The sequence below is a fragment of the Scyliorhinus torazame genome, chromosome 3 (assembly GCF_047496885.1).
Source record: "Scyliorhinus torazame isolate Kashiwa2021f chromosome 3, sScyTor2.1, whole genome shotgun sequence".
NCBI lineage: Eukaryota > Metazoa > Chordata > Chondrichthyes > Carcharhiniformes > Scyliorhinidae > Scyliorhinus > Scyliorhinus torazame.
The window spans coordinates 20,942,547-20,965,519 of NC_092709.1; the positions used below are offsets into that span (position 1 = coordinate 20,942,547).

The 22,973-nt window shown below is 51.9% G+C and overlaps 1 protein-coding gene across 1 annotated transcript in view; it reads right to left on the reverse strand.

Annotated features, from left to right (window-relative positions):
• Nucleotides 1–16,845, reverse strand: part of papss1 (3'-phosphoadenosine 5'-phosphosulfate synthase 1) — a gene marked incomplete at its 5' end in the record, with an annotated part of 118,683 nt that extends 101,838 nt beyond the window's left edge. The window contains 2 exons of the mRNA XM_072495162.1: nt 1,567–1,681; nt 16,747–16,845. Coding sequence (XP_072351263.1) covers nt 1,567–1,681; nt 16,747–16,845 — 214 coding nt within the window. The remainder of the gene's footprint in view (nt 1–1,566; nt 1,682–16,746) is intronic.
• Between the last annotated feature and the right edge of the window lie 6,128 nt (nt 16,846–22,973).

The following is a 22,973-nucleotide window of genomic DNA, read 5'->3' on the forward strand; positions in this document are numbered from 1 at the left end:
GACCCACGCCTAAATGGCACCACAGCAGTTTACGACTTTGAATCCAGCTTTTATAATCTAGAATAAAAACTGATATCTAAAAGAGCTAGCAGATTGTAATAAAAACTGAAGACATTGTGGGAAGGAAACATGCTGTCTTTGTGCGGTCTGACCTATATGCGACTCTAGTCTCAGGAGATTAATGCTTAACTGCCTGGTGAAATGGCCAAGCAGGGCACTCGGTTGCATAAGTTAGGGGTTCAAGAAGATGACACATCACCAGCTTCTCAAGACAACTAGGTGAGGCTATAAATGCCACCTTGCCAGTGAAGCCCACAACCCGAGTGAATTTTTTCAATGCCTGAACCTTCATCTTGAAGAACTGCAAAAATTAGGAAAAGGACACAACCCATTTAGATACTCAAAAGGGGATGAGCAAAACTGGACACCAAGTAAAGAACTGGACATCAAGTAAAGGAGGCAGCACGGTAGCATCGTGGATAGCACAATTGCTTCACAGCTCCAGGGTCCCAGGTTCGATTCCCCGCTGGGTCACTGTCTGTGCGGAGTCTGCACATCCTCCCAGTGTGTGCGTGGGTTTCCTCCGGGTGCTCCGGTTTCCTCACAGTCCAAAGATGTGCAGGTTAGGTGGATTGGCCATGATAAATTGCCCTTAGTGTCCAAAATTGCCCTTAGTGTTGGGTGGGGTTACTGGGGTATGGGGATAGGGTGGAGGTGTAGACATTGGGTAGGGTGCTCTTTCAAAGAGCCGGTGCAGACTCGATGGGCCGAATGGCCTCCTTCTGCATTGTAAATTCTATGATCTATGATTCTATGAAATTTGGCCAACTGCATGGAAAAATAGGTAGGTTCAGAGAGGGACGATAAAAGCAGGGAGAAGAAATTCAAGGAGTAAGCTGCAGGCATGCGCTGAGCTTAAATCTCTGACATAAATTGAGGAAGGAGTGTGCTGTACAAGGTGCCTGAGAAAGGGGAACAAACCAGTAAATGAGTTCAGTTCTCAGCAGAGTTAGAGGAACACTGGGCATAAGATAAAGGAGGTCTCGGATTGAGGGCAAAGGTCTGTAGGTGAGGGCAATGATTTTGAAATAAATGCACTGAGGGAAAGGGAACAAAGATAATCTAACATGGACAGGATGACAAGCAAACAAGCAAGACTGAGATCAAGACAGGAGGCAAATAGTGAAATTTCAAGTGAGTTGGAGTGAATGGAGGGTGCAACATACGAGGAGGGCTCAAGGCGCTGAGGAACAGGGTTCGATCACTGCCCCGGGTCACTGCTGTGTGGAGTTTTCTCATTCTCCCAGTGTCTGCGTGGGTCTCACCCCACAACCCAAAGATGTGCAAGTTAGGTGAATTGGCCACGCTAAACTGCCCCTTAATTGGGAAAAAATAATAATAAAATATTTTTTTTAAAGTACGAGAAGGGAATCAGCGTGGTGGGGAAAGGATATGGATTAAAATTTCCATTGTATCACACGTTAAGTAGAGCAGAGGTGGTCAATGCTACAGAGTTTGGAGTGCAGAGTCTCGGGAACATTCAAAGGAAGAATAAGCGGATGTTACCTGTAAGCCAGACGGTGCATCCTCGGAACCCACCTCTGGTTCCTACAACTTGTCCACGCTTGTTTCTGCTGACATGGTGCGCCTGGAAGGTTACATTGGTTGCCCTCTGTTTACCCTGTAAGATACATGATCACAGCATTGAGAAAATCATGGTATACAGGGCATAAGCAACATTACTTAAACAGAAAAACGCTGCACTCAGCACCCTATGAATGAATCGGGGACCATAAACATTGGATTTATTAGAAGAATTGAGAAAACTCTTCTTCAGCTATAGAGTGGTTAGGATGTGGAATTTTCTACCACATGGCACAAGGCACTAAGGGCGAACGGCGACAATCTGGAAATCGCACCTGACGGCAGAATCCGAGAGTCGTTGGGCTGCCGGGGCTTCGGGAAGTCCGAATCCAATGGAATACATGTTTGGGAAGATGGTGGGAGAGGGTGGATTAGCAGCCTCACTTGAGTTGGATCAGACCGACAGGTCACACAGGCAGAAAGTCCATTCTGGTGAAACACCACGTGCGATTATCGTGCGTTTTCAGTTGCCAAGAAAAGAGTCCTGCGGTGGGCAAATGACCATAAGGACTATAAATGAGAGGGACACGTCATTAGACACTACCAGGATGTGGGACCCGAACTGGCTCAGCGTGTAGCATTCAACGAGGCCAAGGTTGCATTGTACAGGAGCAACGTTCAACTTGGTGTGGTGTACCTTTCGCGCCTCCGAGTAACTTCCGAATCGACAGATTACTATTTTCATGCACCGGAGAATGCAGAGGTGTTTGTACAGAAACATTGACTGGGTCAAGCTGCATATGAACTGTATCTGCTGTGGTATTTTTTTTTTGGTGGGTGGGCATGTGATATTTGGGATGTCGGTTGGACATTTTGGAGTTCACACTTGTATTTTAAACTGTTGGTTGGGGTGGTCTTTGTATTTCAAACTATTAACGTGAATACGGGTGGGGGATCTGGCGGATGTTATGGTTATTTGTTCTGTTTTTTTGAGCAGGGGTCGTCCTGCTAGCTGTATAGATAGTTAACGGGAGCAGAGTGGTGAGGGTAATTGTGGGTTTCTTTGAAGGGTGAGCTTAGGAGTTTTGTTTTTATTTGAGGTTTAGCTTTTTTTTGGGGGGGGGGGGGGGCTTTGTTTACCTTGTTCTTTGCTAGTTGATTTGGGTGTGGTATTGATGGGTGACAGGTTGTGTGGGTGGGGGTAGTTCTTTGACGGTGTTCTCTTTGTTCTGTTCTTATGGGGGATTTGGCAGCCATTTTGGGTGGGCCTGGTGTGAGTTCTCGGAGTACTTGCTGAAGTGTCCCACGAGGGGAATGGCGGAATTTGATTCGGTGGGGTTAAGACGATTTTAACTGTGTACTGGACCCTCGGATGGATAGGTCAAGACCCAAGTCCACGAAACCTTCTGTGGTAGGAATGGAAGACCCGGGGGGGGGGGGGGGGGGCCTTGGCGATTCTTGCATCCGAGTGAGACGGACTTTTCTTTCTTCTCTCAGGTGCATCAGGTGGCTGAGCACGCCATGCTTGTACCCCCCCCCCCCCCCCCCCCCCACCAGGGAGTACATTGATTTTAATAGAGGAGTGAGACTATCTCGCCTTCCATGCTGTGGGAGGCTCTGAAGGCAGTCTAGGGGGTTGATAATCTCCTACAGGCCACATGAAGCGAAGAGTGAAAGGGTGGAGAGGCAGATGGTGGTGGATTCCATCCTGGAGGTGGGCCACCAGCATCAGCTCCGGAGGATAGGTTGCCCATGACAGAATTTTGGATGACCTGCCTAGCAATCCCAGCGGTAGAGCAAAAGAAAAGGAAGAATATCGTGAAATGTATGGGTCTATCGCGGTCTTGTAAGAATCCGGGCCTGGACGGGTTCCTGAAAAAGTTTTACAAGAAATTTGCGGGTCAGCAAATATCACTGTTGCTAGATATGTTTAATGATTCTTTGTTCCGGGGGAGATTAGAACACAGATCAAAGAAAAGTACAGCGCAGGAACTGGCCCTTCGGCCCTCCAAGCCTACACCAACCATTGTGCCCGTCTAACATAAAACCTTCTACAATTCTGGGGTCTGTATCCCTCTATTCCCATCCTATTCATGTGTTTGTCAAGACGCCCCTAAAACGTCACTATGGTACCTGCTTCCACCACCTCTTCCGGCAGCGAGTTCCAGGCACCCACTACCCTCATGTAAAAAAAACTTCCCTCGCACATCTCCTCTAAATTTTGCCCCTCGCATCTTAAATCTATATCCCCCTAGTAATTGACACTTCCACCCTGCTAAAAAGCTCCTGACTATACACTCTGTCCATGCCCCTCATAATTTTGTAGACTTCTATCAGGTCGCTCAACTTGTCGTTCCAGTGAGAACAAACCAAGTTTATCCAGCCACTCCTCATGGCTAATGCCCTGCATATCAGAAAACATCCTGGTAAACTTGCAACATCCTGGAGCCCACGAGGGGACAGGCCATTCTGGACTTATTATGTAATGAGCCAGACTTGATTAAAGATCTTAAAGTAAGGGAGCACTTAGGAGGCAGTGATCATAATATGGTAGAATTCAATCTCCAATTTGAAAGAAAGAAGGTAGAATCAGATGTAAAAGTGTTACAGTTAAATAAAGGTAACTACAGGGGCATGAGGGAGGAACTGATGAAAATCGACTGGGAGCAGAGCCTAGTGGGAAAGACAGTAAAACAGCAATGGCAGGAGTTTCTGGGAGTAATTGAGGACACAGTACAGAGGTTCATCCCAAAGAAAATAAAGGTTATCAGAGGGGGGATTAGGCAGCCATGGCTGAGAAAGGAAGTCAGGGAATGCATCAAAGCAAAAGAGAAAGCCTATAATGTGGCAAAGAGTAGTGGGAAGTCAGAAGATTGGGAAGGCTACAAAAACAAACAGAGGATAACAAAGAGAGAAATAAGGAAAGAGAGGATCAATTATGAAGGTAGACTAGCCAGTAACATTAGGAATGATAGTAAAAGTTTCTTTAAATACATTAACAACAAACGGGAGGCAAAAGTAGACATTGGGCCGCTCCAAAATGACGCGGGTAATCTAGTGATGGGAGACAAGGAAATAGCTGAGGAACTAAATAAGTACTTTGCGTCAGTCTTCACAGTAGAAGAGATGAGTAATATCCCAACAATTCAGGAGAGTCAGGGGCAGAGTTGAATATGGTAGCCATCACAAAGGAGAAAGTGCTAGAGAAACTAAGAGGTCTAAAAATTGATAAATCTCTGGGCCCAGATGGGCTACATCCTAGAGTTCTAAAGGAGATAGCTGAAGAAATAGTGGCGGCGTTATGATCTTTCAAAAGTCACTGGAGTCAGGGAAAGTCCCAGAGGATTAGAAAATCGCTATTGTAACCCCCCTGTTCAAGAAGGGAACAAGGAAAAAGATGGAAAATTATAGGCCAATTAGCCTAACCTCGGTTGTTGGCAAGATTCTAGAATCCATTGTTAAGGATGAGATTTCTAAATTCTTGGAAGTGCAGGGTCGGATTAGGACAAGTCAGCATGGATTTAGTAAGGGGAGGTCGTGCCTGGCAAACCTGTTAGAGTTCTTTGAAGAGATAACAAGTAGGTTAGACCAAGGAGAGCCAATGGATGTTATCTATCTTGACTTCCAAAAGGCCTTTGATAAGGTGCCTCACGGGAGACTGCTGAGTAAAATAAGGGCCCATGGTATGCGAGGCAAGGTACTAACATGGATTGACGATTGGCTGTCAGGCAGAAGGCAGAGAGTTGGGATAAAAGGTTCTTTTGCGGAATGGCAACCGGTGACGAGTCGTGTCCCGCAGGGTTCAGCGTTGGGACCACAGCTGTTCTCTTTATATATTAACGATCTAGATGATGGGACTGGGGGCATTCTGGCTAAGTTTGCCGATGATACAAAGATAGGTGATGGGGCAGGTAGTATGGAGGAGGTGGGGAGGCTGCAGAAAGATTTAGACAGTTTAGGAGAGTGGTCCAAGAAATAGCTGATGAAATTCAACGTGGGCAAGTGAGAGGTCTTGCACTTTGGAAAAAAGAATAGAGGCATGGACTATTTTCTAAACGGTGACAAAATTCATAATGCTGAAGTGCAAAGGGACTTGGGAGTGTCTCAGTTCCTAAACTGAGCTGAAACACAGTGGAGTTCTTCCTGACCAGACTGAAGATTCGTTCATCTTTGACGTTACTATGTGCGATTTAATAGATTATCATAGTATTTACAGTGCAGAAGGAGGCCATTCGGCCCATCGAGTCTGCACCAGCTCTTGGAAAGAGCACCCTACCCAAGGTCAACACCTCCACCCATTCCCCATAATCCAGCAACCCCACCCAACACTAAGAGCAATTTTGGACACTAAGGGCAATTTATCATGGCCAATCCACCTAACCTGCACATCTTTGGACTGTGGGAGGAAACCGGAGCACTCGGAGGAAACCCACGCAGACACGGGGAGGATGTGCATGACGAATGTGATATAAAATAGTTACTTTAGAGATACTAGTTAATGTAATGTAGAAATAAGCCACTTTGATTCTGGCAGTTAGGGAGAAAGGGATTTGAGACCGCATGGAAAAAGCAGGAAGAGGTGTGTCTATGAGAGTGATGCTGCATTGATAGGGGCCAGAGAAAGGGATTGGAAGTGAGCCAATCAGAATAGATCAAACAGGTCAGGAGGGATATAGGCTGACCTATGGGCGTCGAGTATGTGAAACTTGATACCATTTGAATTGATTTGCAGAGATCCCTTTGTTTCTTTGTTCATTCGCTTTCTGGGATATAGGAAACTGGATGTCTCTTATATTTCTATGAAATGAATCAAGCTTGCAAGCTAAATAAATAACTTCTTTTTACGTGCGAATCCATCTCAACTTTTATTGAGGCCAGACTGACAGAGAAAGAAATTTGGGAATCTACATTTGGTGCCGAAAACCGGGATTTCTCAGGGCGATCCTGATCCAACTGCGAAATCAGAATTAGACTGATTATGAACAGGAGGATGGGGAACAAAGGGCCCTCAATGTAGAACTGGAAAACGACCGCGCATTGATTGTTCCCCTCTTCTTATCGTCTGATTAGTCTGGTCACTCGCGGTTGGCACAGAAAGACCGCCTCGACGAAATCACAGGTCAGTCTGGGGATTAGCAATTTAATTGATGGGATTTCATATTGTTGTTTCGGCTTGGGTTAGGGTTTTGGGTTGATGGGACATCTCAAATGATGATTCAATTCCAAGTATAAGGGTTCAGAGGCTGATGTGACTTCATTAATGAAGGTTCAGTCTATTATATGGGTTCAGAGGCTGATGTGACTTCACTAATGAAGGTTCAGTCCAGTATAACTGTTTTTAAATCTGAAGATGGTTCAACTCTATGTGTGAGTGTTTTAAATATATAGTTGATTAAGCTAAAATTGTCTCCTTGGACTGTGGTGGTGAAGGGCGGAGTTCCGAGGTCTAGTTGAGATTGTGAGGAATGCTGCATATTGGTTGAAGCAGAAGTCTCTCAAAGGGTTAACAGCAGCAGGCGAAGTTGAAAACAGACAGTGCTTCTCACTCAGGCTTTGAGATAACAGCAGCAGCCGTAGTGTAATCGGATACCTTTCCTTTGAGTCAGTGAACACCAGCAAAGTTACGTTTTGAATTAATTAAAGGAAACCAGTGGGTTTCTCCACCTCTTTGATAAAAGTTATTATTTTCGAAAGCAATTGATTGAAATTGCCAGAATCTTAAGTTTTACTAACTTGAAATAATGTTTATCTCATTTTATTTGTGAATTAATAGAAACTTAAAGAAGATCATGGACACCATTTTAAAAAGTGTCAATCTGGGGATGATAGTTGATTTTGCTAATACTTATGTGTATGTAAAAGAAAAAAAAAAAAACTTGTTAAAAGAAAAATTGTTAAGATAAAGAAATAATTAAGTTGTAAATGTTATACAAGTTTGTGTTAAGCAAATTGTAAATTTAGTTCTGAGTTGAGATCAGAGCTAAGCTTGCAAGTTGCAGTAATTCAATTTGAATTTTCAAACATTTTTAAGTTTTAAAAAAAGAGAGCAAATAGAGAAAAGGACACAGATCTTGAATGCGTTGAATAGCACATTTCAAAGGCCCATGAATCTTTCTGTTATCTTAGACCTAAAACCTAGGAAGATTGAAGAGCCAGAGGAATTTCTGGAGCGTTTTAATGAAATCTACCGGGGGCAGTCAGGCGATTAGCGGTATCAAAATGGTCAGAATTCCCCTCAATACTGTGCTATGTTAATGCATTGCCTACCATTCTGTGGTTACTGCTGTGAAATGTAATAACATGAATTGGACAGAGAACGACCCTTCCCAGATGGCAAGGGCAGTCAGATTTTACTGGAAGGAGGGTGTAGGCCAAGAAGGAGGCTCAGTTACAAAGGTTAAGACTGAGTATGTAATGAAAAAGGATGATCTGCGACCCCAACAAGCGGCAGAAATGGTAGTTTACCAGCAGGAGCTCCAATATAGTGACTTTGGGTGGGTGGATCAGCGAAGAGGAGGATGAGACAACAGTGCTATATTTCTATCACCCCCCAGTGGTGGACGTTAGACATTGAACAGTCACTGCATCACGTTACCCTGGCCTATGACAGAACTGGACGAAACAGGGAGTTGGAGGACAAATACCGGCCATTACTTGAGACCGAATGGCCAGTCAAGGTTACAGCCACAGTCACGGGAAAAGGAGGTACAGCCGATTTTGTTACAATATCACCACATTTATGGCCAGTCAGCTTCGGTAAGCCCTCATATTACATGTCAGGTCCATGACCAGTACCATGCCAGGGACATGGGGCGAATGGTCAGGAGGGCAGTGGATCATTCGGATCCAACAGACTACGCACTTCAAGTCATGCCGGACGGCACTACCATAAAATATTTTGAGGTCCCTGAAACGATTAACACTCGACTGCAGCATCACAGGGGACATGATGTGTTGGAATATGTCAATCCACAGGTCTGGGCGGAATACCCATCACAAGTGGGAAAGACAAATGTTACACCTATTAAGGTGATGATTAAGGATCATGTAAAGCTACCTTCCATTCGACAATACCCCCTGAAATCTCAAGCTGCTCCATCAATAGATAAATTAATTCAAGAGCTGTTGAAACAGGGTATTTTGGTCCCTTGCCAATCAGAATGTAACACCCCCATACTTGCTGTGCCTAAACCAGCCAAACCAGACCAGTACCGATTAGTACAGGATTTACGTTCAATCAATGCCATCGCATAGCCGTTACATGCTCTCACCCTCCAACAGGATATTACGGTGTATAGCTCCCACTCGGTCATCGCACTACTGAGGCAACTGCAGACTCAGCATCTTACCGCAGCTCGTCAGAATAGGTATAAGATATACCTTTTGAACAATCCACGTCTGACATTTAAACACTGTACCACTATCAATCCAGCCTGTTTTCTTAGTGGTCCCCCTGTCCATGAAGACGCACCTGGCCACGACTGTTTAGCCTTGATTCAGGAAACTACCACAATAAGGGGCGATTTGAGTGACATTTCGTCAGAACAACCTGACATGATTATGTGTGGTCAAATATCCCACCGGGGTTTAGTTAATGACCTACTGCAGGCCCTCCTTATGCCCGCGCAGATTTCCGTTATTAAATGCGCTGCCCACACGAATGGTACAACCCCAGTTGACGTTGGTAATGAACGAGCAGATTGTGCAGCATGGACAGCCGCGCAAATTCAGCAAGTGATGGTGCCTAAGATGTTAAGTCAGACTAAACGATCTACTATAAATATGTCTGCTTCTGACAAGTCAATGCCAACCATCCAAGACGTCATAAGGTTACAGGAGGACGCTCCTGAGAGTGATAAACAAATGTGGAAACGGTTAGGTTGTACATATGATTCTGTTTCCTCTTTATGGACCACGCCTGCACATCAGACTTGTATGTCTGATGTGCTGGCTTTATGGGTCATTGAATGTGTACACTTTGCAACTCATTGTGGGGCTCGAGGGACTAGTGATTTGTTGCTGGACACTTGGTGGCACCCTAAAATGCAGGGGTTGGCCCAAAGTATCAGTAATCGGTGTTTGATTTGTCAGCAATATAACACCGGAAAAGGTATCCCTTGTGGGAAGGGGCAAACCCCGTTGCCCAGTGGTCCCTTTGAGACGCTCCAAATGGATTACATTGAGTTGGAAAGGTGTTAATGTTACAAATATGTTTTGGTCATTGTGATGTGTTCAGCAGATGGGTCGAGGCGTATCCGACTATCGATAATAAAGCTGCTACTGTGGTTAAAGTCTTGATGAGGGGAATCATTCCCCGGTACGGTATACCAGCTCAGTTAAGTTCTGATAATGGGCCTCATTTTATTGGACAAATTAACAAGGAGTTTTGCTCCCAGTTGGGCATACGCCAGCAGTTACACTGTGCTTACAGACCGCAGGCGGCCGGGGTGGTTGAGAGACACAATCAGACCCTCAAAACTAAATTGGCTAAATTAAGAGCAGACACGGGACTGACATGACTTAAGTTGCTCCCCGTTGCCCTCTTCCAGCTGCGGGTTACACCTGCGGGACCGGCCCGGCTCTCTCCCGCCTAGATTCTTTATGGCAGGCCTCTTCGAACTCCCTGGAGCCTGCAGGTTCCCAGACTGGTTCAGTTTCATTAGATGACTGAAGAAATGACCGCCTATGTTCTAGCCCTTACGCAAGTGCTCAAGGAACTCCATGGCCAAGTCCGCGCGGCTCACCAGCCATTGCCCCAGTACCTAGCTCACTTTCAGTCCAGCCCGGTAGTTATGTCATGGTCAAAAATTGGACTAGGAAGGGGTCGGAGCCGCGATGGGACGGGCCCTTCCAAGTTCTCCTTACCACCCCCACAGCAGTTAAAGTGGAGGGGCGAAGTGCTTGGGTCCACCTACATCACTGTAAATTGAGTCCATCTCCACTACTGTAAAAGGTTGGATACTAACCTGCCTCCCTTCTCCAGTGCTATTTTACAGGTGTGGAGCATGATGGAGTGGCTACGCATCGTCTGTCTGATATTTGGCCTCACTTCGCTTGGCGTGTTATTGGCGATGGACATGGAAAAGGGGAATATTATGTATCTGTGTAGCCCCAACCAATCTACAAGGATACATCACCTATGCAAAGGTGATGTTCTTCGCTGCCCCCATATACGAGGACATGTTATCGACTCATGGAAGGTCATCAAAGTTAAGGAGAATGCAGGAGTCATGAAGCAGTTGCACCGGTCCCGGCGATAGGAAGGGAACATTATATGGACATTGCCTTGTTTTTGGAATACATGTAAATTTGATTTTGGATGTGTTAAGAGTGGTACAATAAAGGTAAAATCAGGCTGTCAGAAGAGTGTAGGAAGAGGCTATGAGAAAGAGAAAGGGACTAGAGAGAGGATGGGGCGTATGAGAAGGGAAGTACAGCTAGAACGTAGGTTACCGGGAGATACACTTAAGTTAGTTAAAGGCCAAACTGAGGAAAACCCGGGTAGTAAACCTTGGGAGCCCTCGGGGCAATAACCAAGGAGTTGTCTCAGCTACGGTTGTTTGCAATGCAGAACCGGTATGCTCTTGACTATCTTCTGGCCCGTGAGGGTGGGATATGCGCCATAGTACAGGGCAAGTGTATCATGGGAGTTCAGGACTTGACCGCTAACATTACTAAATTTATGGATCGCATACGGGATCACTTGGACGGGATGCAGGATCCTGGCTCTTGGGCTAACTGGGGATTTGGAGGATGGAAGGACTGGTTGATAAATATGGCCATGTATCTAGTGGTAGCTATCGGCTGCATCTTTGTGGGCCTGGCCATCCTTAAATGTGTGATGGGTAGAACGCGGGGTGCACTGGATCAGATCACCACCCCAATCACCGAAAAAAAATTTAACTGTTAAAATCCATGAGGGTGAGGCAGATGAACTGGAAAGACAGGAATTGGAAATGCAGCGACGGATCTTTTAGATGAGGAACCGTAGCTATGGATTGGATAGTTCGGTTATCATGGAATGATAAAAGGAGGGAATGACGAATGTGATATAAAATAGTTACTTTAGAGATACTAGTTAATGTAATGTAGAAATAAGCCACTTTGATTCTGGCAGTTAGGGAGAAAGGGATTTGAGACCGCATGGAAAAAGCAGGAAGAGGTGTGTCTATGAGAGTGATGCTGCATTGATAGGGGCCAGAGAAAGGGATTGGAAGTGAGCCAATCAGAATAGATCAAACAGGTCAGGAGGGATATAGGCTGACCTATGGGCGTCGAGTATGTGAAACTTGATACCATTTGAATTGATTTGCAGAGATCCCTTTGTTTCTTTGTTCATTCGCTTTCTGGGATATAGGAAACTGGATGTCTCTTATATTTCTATGAAATGAATCAAGCTTGCAAGCTAAATAAATAACTTCTTTTTACGTGCGAATCCATCTCAACTTTTATTGAGGCCAGACTGACAGAGAAAGAAATTTGGGAATCTACATGCAGACTCCGCACAGACAGTGACCCAAGCCGGAATCGAACCTGGGACCCTGGAGCTGTGAAGCAATTGTGCTATCCACAATGCCACCGTGCTGCCCGCTGTCAGCGTGGTTTTTGGAAGATGATACTCCAACTCACCTTTGATTTTCCCCTCAGCTGGGAGATATCCACACAAGCTTCATCTGATCATCTGTCTAATGCAATACCGTCCAATGTTTCAACCTGGAATTGAGCAAATTCCACTTCTAAATCATCCAGAACATTTTCCATGACATGGAATTGCTTTGCAAAATAACAAACTGGTTTAGGGGCTGGTTTAGCACAGTGGGCTAAACAGCTGGCTTGTAATGCAGAACAAGGCCAGCAGCGCAGCTTCAATTTCCGCACCGGCCTCCCCGAACAGGCGCCGGAAAGTGGCGAATAGGGGCTTTTCACAATAACTTCATTGAAGCTTACTTGTGGCAATAAGCGATTATTATTAATTAATTAAATTGATGTAAGGTTTCTCACCACCCACCCCCTTGGATTTGCCACTCTTGCATGTAGCAGCAATTCATCCTGAAGGGGGAATTATGGTGACATAATCACACACTGCAACACAGTACTTTCATACTGATGAGTAAGTTACTCCTATCTCACAAGGTCAGGTGTGCCGTCTTGAGGAACTGCCTCTTCATCGGACTTTTGATTGCATTTGTTCTTGGGCATGCAGCTAGCAGGCAATGGAACACTGGCAATTGCAGCAGGTTTCACAAAGCAAAACAACAAGCCCTGAAGAAAGTCAAGCAACTTCTGATATAGAATCTGTATCTTGGGAGCTTGATCTTGGAGCTCTAGATTGAGCCTGTTGAACACAGGAAGCATATATTGAGGGAAGGTACAATAGTTTGTTTCTATCACAAAGCTTTGCATAAATCCCAGCAGCTTTGCCTCGAGATAGCTCGACTGTCATATTAGCAACGGGGTAGCTAGCTGTGGCAGCTTCTTCTTGCTTCCAGCATTTGAATTGCTGTTTTTTCCATCTTTCTTACTATTGTTGGTCTTGCTACCTTGCACAAGAACAGCAGTTTTCTGAACAAATCCTGCACTGGTTTTTTGGGGTCTGACTGTTGCAGGGCCAGTTTCCTGACAGCAGCTGAAACCAGGCAACCACTCTTTGCTTTCACAACATGAATGCTGGTTTTTGTTCCTGCAAACAATGTTCTTGTTGTAGATGATGTGCTACATGTAACACTACCCTGTGTGTGTGTGTGTGTGTGGAGATTGAGCATTCATTTTCATTGGTCTCTGCCGCTGGAGGTTTAGTAGAAGTATTTCCAGAAATGTCAACCTTCAGTTGCTTAGTGTCTCTCAAGCCCCCTTCATTCTTTCTTTTTCCTTTCTGTGATTCTGCTTCTTGGGTGAAGTATTCTTGCAACTCAGAACATTGTTCCAGAAATCTGTCCAGTGCTCTTTCCAAGGACAACCATCTCGTGCAGACATGTTGTGATTTTCTAGATTGCACAATGTTTGTATTTCCTAGAATTCTTTGTGGCGCTTGCTAGACTTCTCAAGGTAGTAAAAGACTATGAAACAACTGCTTACGGTTCACTACACTGATTCCTGGGCAGAGAGGGCTATCATACTAAGAGAGATTGAGCAGAACAGACCCATCTTCTCTTGGGTTTAGAAGAATGAGAGGTGATCTTATTGAAACATAAGATTCTGAGAGGTTTTGACAGTGCAGGTGCTGAGGAAATGTTTCGCTGGAATTTATCATAGAATTTACAGTGCAGGAGGCCATTCGGCCCATTGAGTCTGCACCGGCTCTTGGAAAGAGCACCCTACCAAAGGTCAACACCTCCACCCTATCCCCACAACCCAGTAACCCCACCCAACACGAAGGGCAATTTTGGACACGAAGGGCAATTTATCATGGCCAATCCACCTAACCTGCACATCTTTGGACTGTGGGAGGAAACCGGAGCACCGGAAGGAAACCCACGCACACACGGGGAGGATGTGCAGACTCCGCACAGACAGTGACCGAAGCCGGAATCGAACCTGGGACCCTGGAGCTGTGTAGAACTAGAGGTCACAGCCTCGGGTTAAGAGTCTGCCATTTAGTACAGACGATGAGATAAGCCTGACCGAGTTAAGTGTCTGCTGGACACTTAATTGGCACTCACATTTAACCCCTGAGCCACCATAATATTCCATTGAGCGCGGGGATAATTGGAGTCAACTGTTCAGTAATTAACATCCTGCCATGAGTGGGTAGTTTCCCCACATTGGCTTGTTCCCAGTTCCAATTCTATCGCAAGAGTTTTTCCCACCGCCGGGAGGCTGACGCGCACCCTCTGCCCCAATTAAGTGGGCTCAGCTGCCATGTCTCCAGCCGTGATTAAATTCCACAATCTTATTGAATGAAGGAACAGGCTTGGGGTTCATGGCTTGTTCCTGTTCCTATTTCTTATGTTCAATCAATGACTGGATATCAGTGACAAATTACCACTGGGGCCCAAATCCCATGCTGCAGGAATAAAACGCTCCTGTGGATGTACCTTGAACACATATGACTCAAGGCAACGCACCACATTAAGGGCAAATAGGATAGGCAATAAATGCTGGCCCTGCCATCAATACTGGCACCCCAAGGGATAACAAAAATGCAGTAAGAACAGATTTGCTGTTTTTTTGCCAGAGATAGCGCACAAAGAGGCTCACTCAAAAGACAAAATCAGAAAATGCTAGAATCACAGAGCATTTGTACGCCAATTTTGGTTTGAGATACTGATGGCAGTTTGATTTACCTTTTCTCTTTGCAGATGTCAGCTTGCCTACTGCATATTTCTATTACCTCCCATTTCTAATGAGCCAGTTTTGTTCTATCCTCTTCTTCAGTAACATCTTTGCTTAGATCACTTGGAAGGCAACAACAGCAATTTGCATTTTTACAGCACCTTTAACATAGTGAAACATCCAGGGATCCGCAATGAACAAAAACAACGATAAAGGAATGGCAGTGGGTCATGCTGCATTTTCAGATCACTCACTGGTTTACACAACTCAACTTCTTAAACCAACCTCAGCAGTGATCCATGGAGCATTGTCCAATGGCACCACAATTGTGAAGTACAAACTTCAGTTGCTCTTGTTTAGACTGAACAAGAATCAATATCCCTCTTTTAATAAGACTGCGGTGCATCCAGATTGCCTGCTCCATGATTGAAAGAAAGCAATACTGTCAGTAATCAACAGCTGCAGGATGTCCAGTATTCAAATATATATAAGGCCCAAATATCACAAAGTGAACAGAAGTGAACATTTTTGCATAAATGGGCAGAAGACCCTGGTAAGAACTAGGTCATTGGCATTCTGCAGTGAGTGGATTAGATTCATACGAGAAACTTAAATAAATGCCATTCCGTTATTGCAACCAAAGTTCCATGCATTTTCAACAGTTTCTAAATTCTCTACTTATACTGAAGTTTATTCACAACCGTGTTATATTTGACCCGGAGATAAGCTTCCACCAAAATATCCCTGCCAACACCAAAATTGCCTCTTTCCACATCCATTACATAGCCGCTGCCTCATCTAATTTGCGACCGAAACCCATGCTCAAGAATTTGACTAGTCTAAAACATCCCTGCTCAGGGTGCCACATTCTATACTGTGCATACTTGAGATTTTCCAAAACTCTCCTGACTCGTGTCAAATTCCATTTGTCCAGCAGGCCTGTTTGCTGACTGACCTGATGGGCGGCACGGTGGCACAGTGGTTAGCACTGTTGCTTCACAGCACCAGGGTCCCGGATTCAATTCCCGCTTGGGTCACTGTTTGTGCGGAGTCTGCACATTCTCACCATATCTGAGTGGATTTCCTCCGGGTGCTCCGGTTTCCTCACACAAGTCCCGAAAGTGCTTGTTAGGCGAATTGGACATTCTGAATTCTCCCTCTGTACCTGAACGGGCGCTGTACTGTGGCGACTGGGAGTGCGGCTTTTCACAGTAACCTCATTGCAATGTTAATGTAAGCCTACTTGTGACAATAATAAGATTATTATACTCCTGCTAATGCCTCGATTTTATTCTAATGCCGGTTTTCAAATCCCTCCACCTCTCCCCATTTTTGCAATCTCCTCCAGCCGCCATTCGTGAACCAGATGAGTCTTTATGGTAATCGACAATGGTTTCATGGTCACCATTAGATGTTTAATTCCAGATAGTGAGCAACAGTGACTAGCACTGCTGCCTCACAGGGACCTGGGTTCAATTCCGTCCTTGGGTGACTGTCTGTGTGGAGTTGTCCGTTTGCCAGGTGTCTGCGTGGATGTCCTCCGGGTGCTCCGGTTTTCTTCCGCATCCAGGTGGATGTACAGATTAGGTGGATTGGCCATGCTAAATTGCATCCCAAGATTAGATGTGGTTACATGGATAGGGCGGAGGATTTGGTGCTGGGTAGAGTGCTCTTTCAGAGGGCCGGTGCAGACACAATGAGCCAAATGGCCTCCTTCTACACTGCAGGGATTTTATAATTAAAGGCAATATATATGTACACATTCCTACACTGCAACAATGCGGGGAACAGTGCTCACTTAGCTTCCAGACTGAGAAATATTCTAACTGTAGCTCTCATGAGAATACTTGGTAAACACCAAAGATGTTATTTTGGACATAGGTGTGTTACATTTTTCAAATCCCTGTCCCCTTTCTCTCTAAGATTAGCAGCCAGCTTCCACAGACTTCTGGGTGAGATGATCGGACACTGCAGGTAAACCGCAATGGGCAGTTAATTCTGTTCGTCCGCAAAAAAAAAATCAGCACTCTTGGCAGCATAACGGAAATGCCGTCTTAAAAATATTTAACAGATCCCTAAGATGCCCTGGAATCAAAAGCAGAGAGGTGAAGTTCAGTTACTAGCGTATCCCTCACAGGACATGCCTTCGTTAAGAGATCAATTAATGTTCAACTTTGTTTAGTGAGGGACATTTGTAAGTCGGGAAACTAAAACATGGCTCTCTTTCTCTAATACATTCAATAATCCCAAGTAAAATGGACGCCCACAAAACTTTTACTTTGCAGAAATTGATGAAAACGCTGAACAACCCATGTTGAGCATCTACCCCGGTGCTTGTTCCAATCGCCAAAATGCACACAGTTCACATTTCCGCACCACCTGCCATACATCTGCCCACTCCCTTCCCCATCTATGTCTACGACTATGCCCTGCATAGTTACCTCTGACTATTGGCCTTGCATGCTCTCTCTCATTCTGCCTTTGGCTACTTGCTCCTTCTTCCTCACTCTCTCACTTATTCTCTATCTACCCTTCTTGGTGTCTGTCTGCATTGCTCCCAGATGCTTCTCCCAGCTCGAGCTTCACACTCTTTTAGCTCCCTGAATATCTGTCGCACTCTTTCCCTACAAACTTGTCCCACTATCTCCTCTTCCGAGCCATCCTCGAGCCCCCTCCCCACTCCACTATATCTCCCTGCCCGCCCACCCTTCACCGTCCCCATTCAGCCACCCCTGTCACCATCCCAACCTTTATCCCTCCTCTCCTCCCTCCAGCTACTGTCCGTCCACTCCACCCACCCTTCCCTCCCACCTCTGGCCATCATTCCTACATCCGCCTTTTGCCCCCTCTCTCTCAGCCCTGTCTCCAATCCTCTCTCCCCCTCCCCACGTCCGACCCACCCCGTCCCACTGTCCCTCCGTCCATTCCCCCCTCCTCACTCCAGCTCACCCCCTCCTCCCTTCGCGCACCCCCTCCTGCCTCGCCCCATCCTTTCCCCCTTCTCTCCCTACTTCCTCCCGCTCTCATCCTTCTGCCCCCTGCCCCTCCCTTCCTCCTCCGTCCCTCCCCTCCTCCTCCATCCCTCCCCTCTCCTCCGTCTCTCCCCTCTCCAACCCCCCTCCCCCTCCTCCGTCCCTCCCCCTCCCTCCCCCTCCCCCTCCTCCGTCCCTCCCCTCCCCCCTCCTCCGTCCCTCCCCTCCCCCTCCTCCGTCCCTCCCCTCCCCCTCCTCCGTCCCTCCCCTCCCCCGTCCCTCCCCTCCCCCCTCCTCCGTGACTCCTCTCCCCCCTCCTCCGTGACTACTCTCTCCCCTCCTCCTCCTCCGCCCCCCCCTCTGTCCCTCCTCTCGTCCCTCCTCCTCCTAAGACCCCCCCTCCTCCGTCCCCGTCCCCCTCCGTCCCCTCCTCCTCGTCCGTCCCCTTCCCCCCTTCCTCCTCCTCGTCCGTCCCCTTCCCCCCTCCTCCTCCTCCTCCGCCCCCCCCCTCCTCCTCCTCCGTCCGTCCCCCCCCTCCTCCTCCGTCCGTCCGTCCCCCCCTCCCCCTCCTCCGCCCCCCCCTCCTCCTCCTCCATCCCCCCCCTCCTCCTCCGTCCCCCCCTCCTCCTCCGTCCCCCCCTCCTCTTCCTCCGTCGTCCCCCCTCCTCCTCCTCCTCCGTCACCCCCCGTCCTCCTCCTCCGTCACCCCCCGTCCTCCTCCTCCGTCACCCCCCGTCCTCCTCCTCCGTCACCCCCCGTCCTCCTCCTCCGTCAACACCCCCCCTCCTCCTCCGTCACCCCCCGTCCTCCTCCTCCGTCCCCCCGTCCTCCTCCTCCGTCCCCCCCCCTCCTCCGTCCCCCCCCTCCTCCTCCTCCGTCTCCCCCCCCCCCTCCTCTCCGTCCCCTCCTCCTCCTCCGGCCCCCCCTCCGCCTCCTCCTCCATCTCCCCCCTACTCCATCTCCTCCATCCCCTCCTCCTCCTCCTCCTCCATCCCCCCCCTCCTCCTCCTCCTCCTCCGTCCCCCCTCCTCCTCCTCCGTCCTCCCTCCTCCTCCTCCTCCGTCCCCCCCCTCCTCCTCCTCCATCCCCCCCTCCTCCTCCTCCGTCCCCCCTCCTCCTCCTCCGTCCCCCCCTCCTCCTCCTCCGTCCCCCCCTCCTCCTCCTCCGTCCCCCCTCCTCCTCCTCCGTCCCCCCCCCTCCTCCTCCGTCCCCCCTCCTCCTCCTCCGTCCCCCCCTCCTCCTCCTCCGTCCGTCCCCTCCTCCTCCTCCGTCCGTCCCCTCCTCCTCCTCCGTCCGTCCCTCCTCCTCCTCCGTCCGTCCCCCCCCTCCTCCTCCGTCCCCCGTCCCCTCCTCCGTCCCCGTCCCCCTCCTCCTCCGTCCCCGTCCCCCCCCTCCTCCTCCGTCCCCGTCCCCCCTCCTCCTCCGTCCCCGTCCCCCCCTCCTCCTCCGTCCCCGTCCCCCCTCCTCCTCCGTCCCCGTCCCCCCTCCTCCTCCGTCCCCGTCCCCCCTCCTCCTCCGTCCCCGTCCCCCCTCCTCCTCCGTCCCCGTCCCCCCTCCTCCTCCGTCCCTGTCCCCTCCTCTCCTCCTCCTCCATCCCCCCCCCTCCGTTCCCCACTCCTCTCCTCCTCCTCCTTCCCACCCCTCCTCTCCTCCTCCGTCTCCCCCCCCTCCTCTCCTCCGTCCCCCCCCCCCCTCCTCTCCTCCGTCCCCGTCCCCCTCTGTCCCCCCTCCTCCTCCTCCGTCACCCCCCGTCCTCCTCCTCCGTCACCCCCCGTCCTCCTCCTCCGTCAACCCCCCCCCTCCTCCTCCGTCAACCCCCCCCTCCTCCTCCGTCACCCCCCGTCCTCCTCCTCCGTCCCCCCCTCCTCCTCCTCCTCCGTCCCCCCCCCCCTCCTCCGTCCCCCCCTCCTCCTCCTCCGCCCCCCCCCCTCCTCCGTCTCCCCCCCCCCTCCTCTCCGTCCCCTCCTCCTCCTCCGGCCCCCCCTCCGCCTCCTCCTCCATCTCCCCCCTACCCCATCTCCTCCATCCCCCCCTCCTCCTCCTCCTCCTCCATCCCCCCCTCCTCCTCCTCCTCCTCCATCCCCCCCTCCTCCTCCTCCTCCTCCATCCCCCCTCCTCCTCCTCCTCCTCCATCCCCCCCTCCCCCTCCTCCTCCTCCATCCCCCCCTCCTCCTCCTCCTCCTCCTCCATCCCCCCCTCCTCCTCCTCCTCCTCCATCCCCCCCTCCTCCTCCTCCATCCCCCCCTCCTCCTCCTCCTCCTCCATCCCCCCCTCCTCCTCCTCCTCCTCCTCCATCCCCCCTCCTCCTCCTCCATCCCCCCCTCCTCCTCCTCCTCCTCCGTCCCCCCCCTCCTCCTCCTCCTCCGTCCCCCCCCTCCTCCTCCTCCTCCTCCGTCCGCCCCCTCCTCCTCCTACGTCCCCCCCTCGTCCTCCTCCCCCCCACCCCCTCCTCCATCTCCTCCTCCGTCCCTCCCCCCTCCTCCGTCCCCCCCGCCTCCTCCTCCGTCCCCCCCCTCCTCCTCCTCCGTCCGTCCCCCCCCCTCCTCCTCCGTCCCCCGTCCTCTCCTCCGTCCCCGTCCCCCCTCCTCCTCCGTCCCTGTCCCCCTCCTCTCCTCCTCCTCCGTCCCCCCCCCTCCGTTCCCCACTCCTCTCCTCCTCCTCCTTCCCACCCCTCCTCTCCTCCTCCGTCTCCCCCCCCCTCCTCTCCTCCGTCCCGTCCCCCTCTCCTCCGTCCCCCTCTGTCCCCCCTCCTCCTCCGCCCCCCCCCTCCTCCTCTCCTCCTCCGTCCCTCCCCCTCCTCTCCTCCTCCGTCTCCCCGCCCCTCCTCTCTCTCCGTCCTCCCCCTCCTCCGTCCCCCCCCCTCCTCCGTCCCCCCCCCTCCTCCGTCCCCCCCCCTCCTCCGTCCCCCCCCTCCTATCCTCCTCCCCCGTCCCCCCCCCTCTCCGTTCCCCCCCTCCTCTTCTCCTCCTCCGTCCCCCCCCTCCTCTCCTCCTCCTTCCGCCCCCCCTCCTCTCCTCCTCCTCCGTCCACCCCTCTCCTCCTCCTCCGTCCCCCCCCTCCTCTCCTCCTCCTCCGTCCCCCCCCTCCTCTCCTCCTCCTCGGTCCCCCCCCTCCTCTCCTCCTCCTCCGCCCCCCCCCTCCTCCTCCTCCGCCCACCCCTCCTCTCCTCCTCCTCCTCCGTCCCCCCCCTCCTCTCCTCCTGCCCTCCTCCCCCCTCCTCCGTCCCCCCGCCGTCCCCCCCCCTCTCCTCCTCCTCCGCCCCCCCTCTCCTCCTCCTCCCGCCCCCCTCTCCTCCTCTCCTCTCCTCCTCCCGTCCCCCCCCCCTCCTCTCCTCCTCCTCTCCTCCTCCTCCGTCCCCCCCTCCTCCTCTCCTCCTCCGTCCCCCCCCTTCTCCTCTCCTCCTCCTCCTCCGTCCCTCCCCTCCTCCTCCTCCTCCGTCCCCCCCCGCTCCTCTCCTCCTCCTCCGTCCCCCCCCTCCTCTCCTCCTCCTCCGTCCCCCCCCTCCTCTCCTCCTCCTCCGTCCCCCCCTCCTCTCCTCCTCCTCCGTCCCCCCCCCTCCCCCCCCCTCCTCTCCTCCTCCCCCTCTCCTCCTCCTCCGTCCCCCCCCCTCCTCTCCTCCTCCTCCGTCCCCCCCTCCTCCTCCTCCGTCCCCCCCCTCTCCTCCTCCTCAGTCCCCCCCCCTCCTCTCCTCCTCCTCCTCCTCAGTCCCCCCCTACTCTCCTCCTCCTCCTCAGTCCCCCCCCTCCTCTCCTCCTCCTCCTCCGTCCCCCCCTCCTCTCCTCCTCCTCCTCCTCCTCCGTCCCCCCCTCCTCTCCTCCTCCTCCTCCTCCTCCGTCCCCCCCTCCTCCTCCTCCGTCCCTCCCCTCCTCCTCCTCCGTCCCCCCCTCCTCCTCCTCCGTCCCCCCCTCCTCTCTGTCCCCCCCATCCTCTCCTCCTCTCCGTCCCCCCCCTCCTCTCCTCCTCCTCGGTCCCCCCCCCTCCTCTCCTCCTCCTCCGTCCCCCCCCTCCTCCTCCTCCGCCCCCCCCTCCTCTCCTCCTCCCCCCCCTCCTCTCCTCCTGCCCTCCTCCCCCCTCCTCCGTACCCCCGCCGTCCCCCCCCCCCTCTCCTCCTCCTCCACCCCCCCCTCTCCTCCTCCTCCCGTCCCCCTCTCCTCCTCTCCTCTCCTCCTCCTCCCGTCCCCCCCCTCCTCTCCTCCTCCTCCCGTCCCCCCCCTCCTCCTCTCCTCCTCCGTCCCCCCCCTTCTCCTCTCCTCCTCCTCCTCCGTCCCTCCCCTCCTCCTCCTCCTCCGCCCCCCCCCCTCCTCTCCTCCTCCTCCGTCCCCCCCTTCCTCTCCTCCTCCTCCGTCCCCCCCTCCTCCCCTCCTCCTCCGTCCCCCCCCCCCGTCCCCCCCCTCTCCTCCTCCTCCGTCCCCCCCCTCCTCTCCTCCTCCCCCCTCTCCTCCTCCTCCGTCCCCCCCCTCCTCTCCTCCTCCTCCGTCCCCCCCTCCTCCTCCTCCGTCCCCCCCCTCTCCTCCTCCTCAGTCCCCCCCCTCCTCTCCTCCTCCTCCTCCTCAGTCCCCCCCTACTCTCCTCCTCCTCCTCAGTCCCCCCCCTCCTCTCCTCCTCCTCCTCCGTCCCCCCCCCTCCTCTCCCTCCTCCTCCTCCTCCTCCGTCCCCCCCTCCTCTCCTCCTCCTCCTCCTCCTCCGTCCCCCCCTCCTCCTCCTCCGTCCCTCCCCTCCTCCTCCTCCGTCCCTCCCCTCCTCCTCCTCCGTCCCCCCCTCCTCCTCCTCCGTCCCCCCTCCTCTCTGTCCCCCCCATCCTCTCCTCCTCTCCGTCCCCCCCCTCCTCTCCTCCTCCTCCGTCCCCCCCCTCCTCTCCTCCTCCTCCGTCCCCCCCCTCCTCTCTACCGTTGCCCCCCCTCTCCTCCTGCCCTCCTCCCCCTCCTCCTCCTCCGTCCCCCCCCCTCTCCTGGGTCCCCCCCCTCCTCTCCTCCTCCTCCGCCCGCCCCCTCCTCTCCTCCGTTCCCCCCCCTCCCTCCTCCTCCGTCCCCCCCTCCTCCTCCGTCCCCCCCCTCCTCTCCTCCTCCTCCCGTCCCCCCCCTCCTCCTCTCCTCCTCCGTCCCCCCCCTTCTCCTCTCCTCCTCCTCCTCCCGTCCCCCCCTCCTC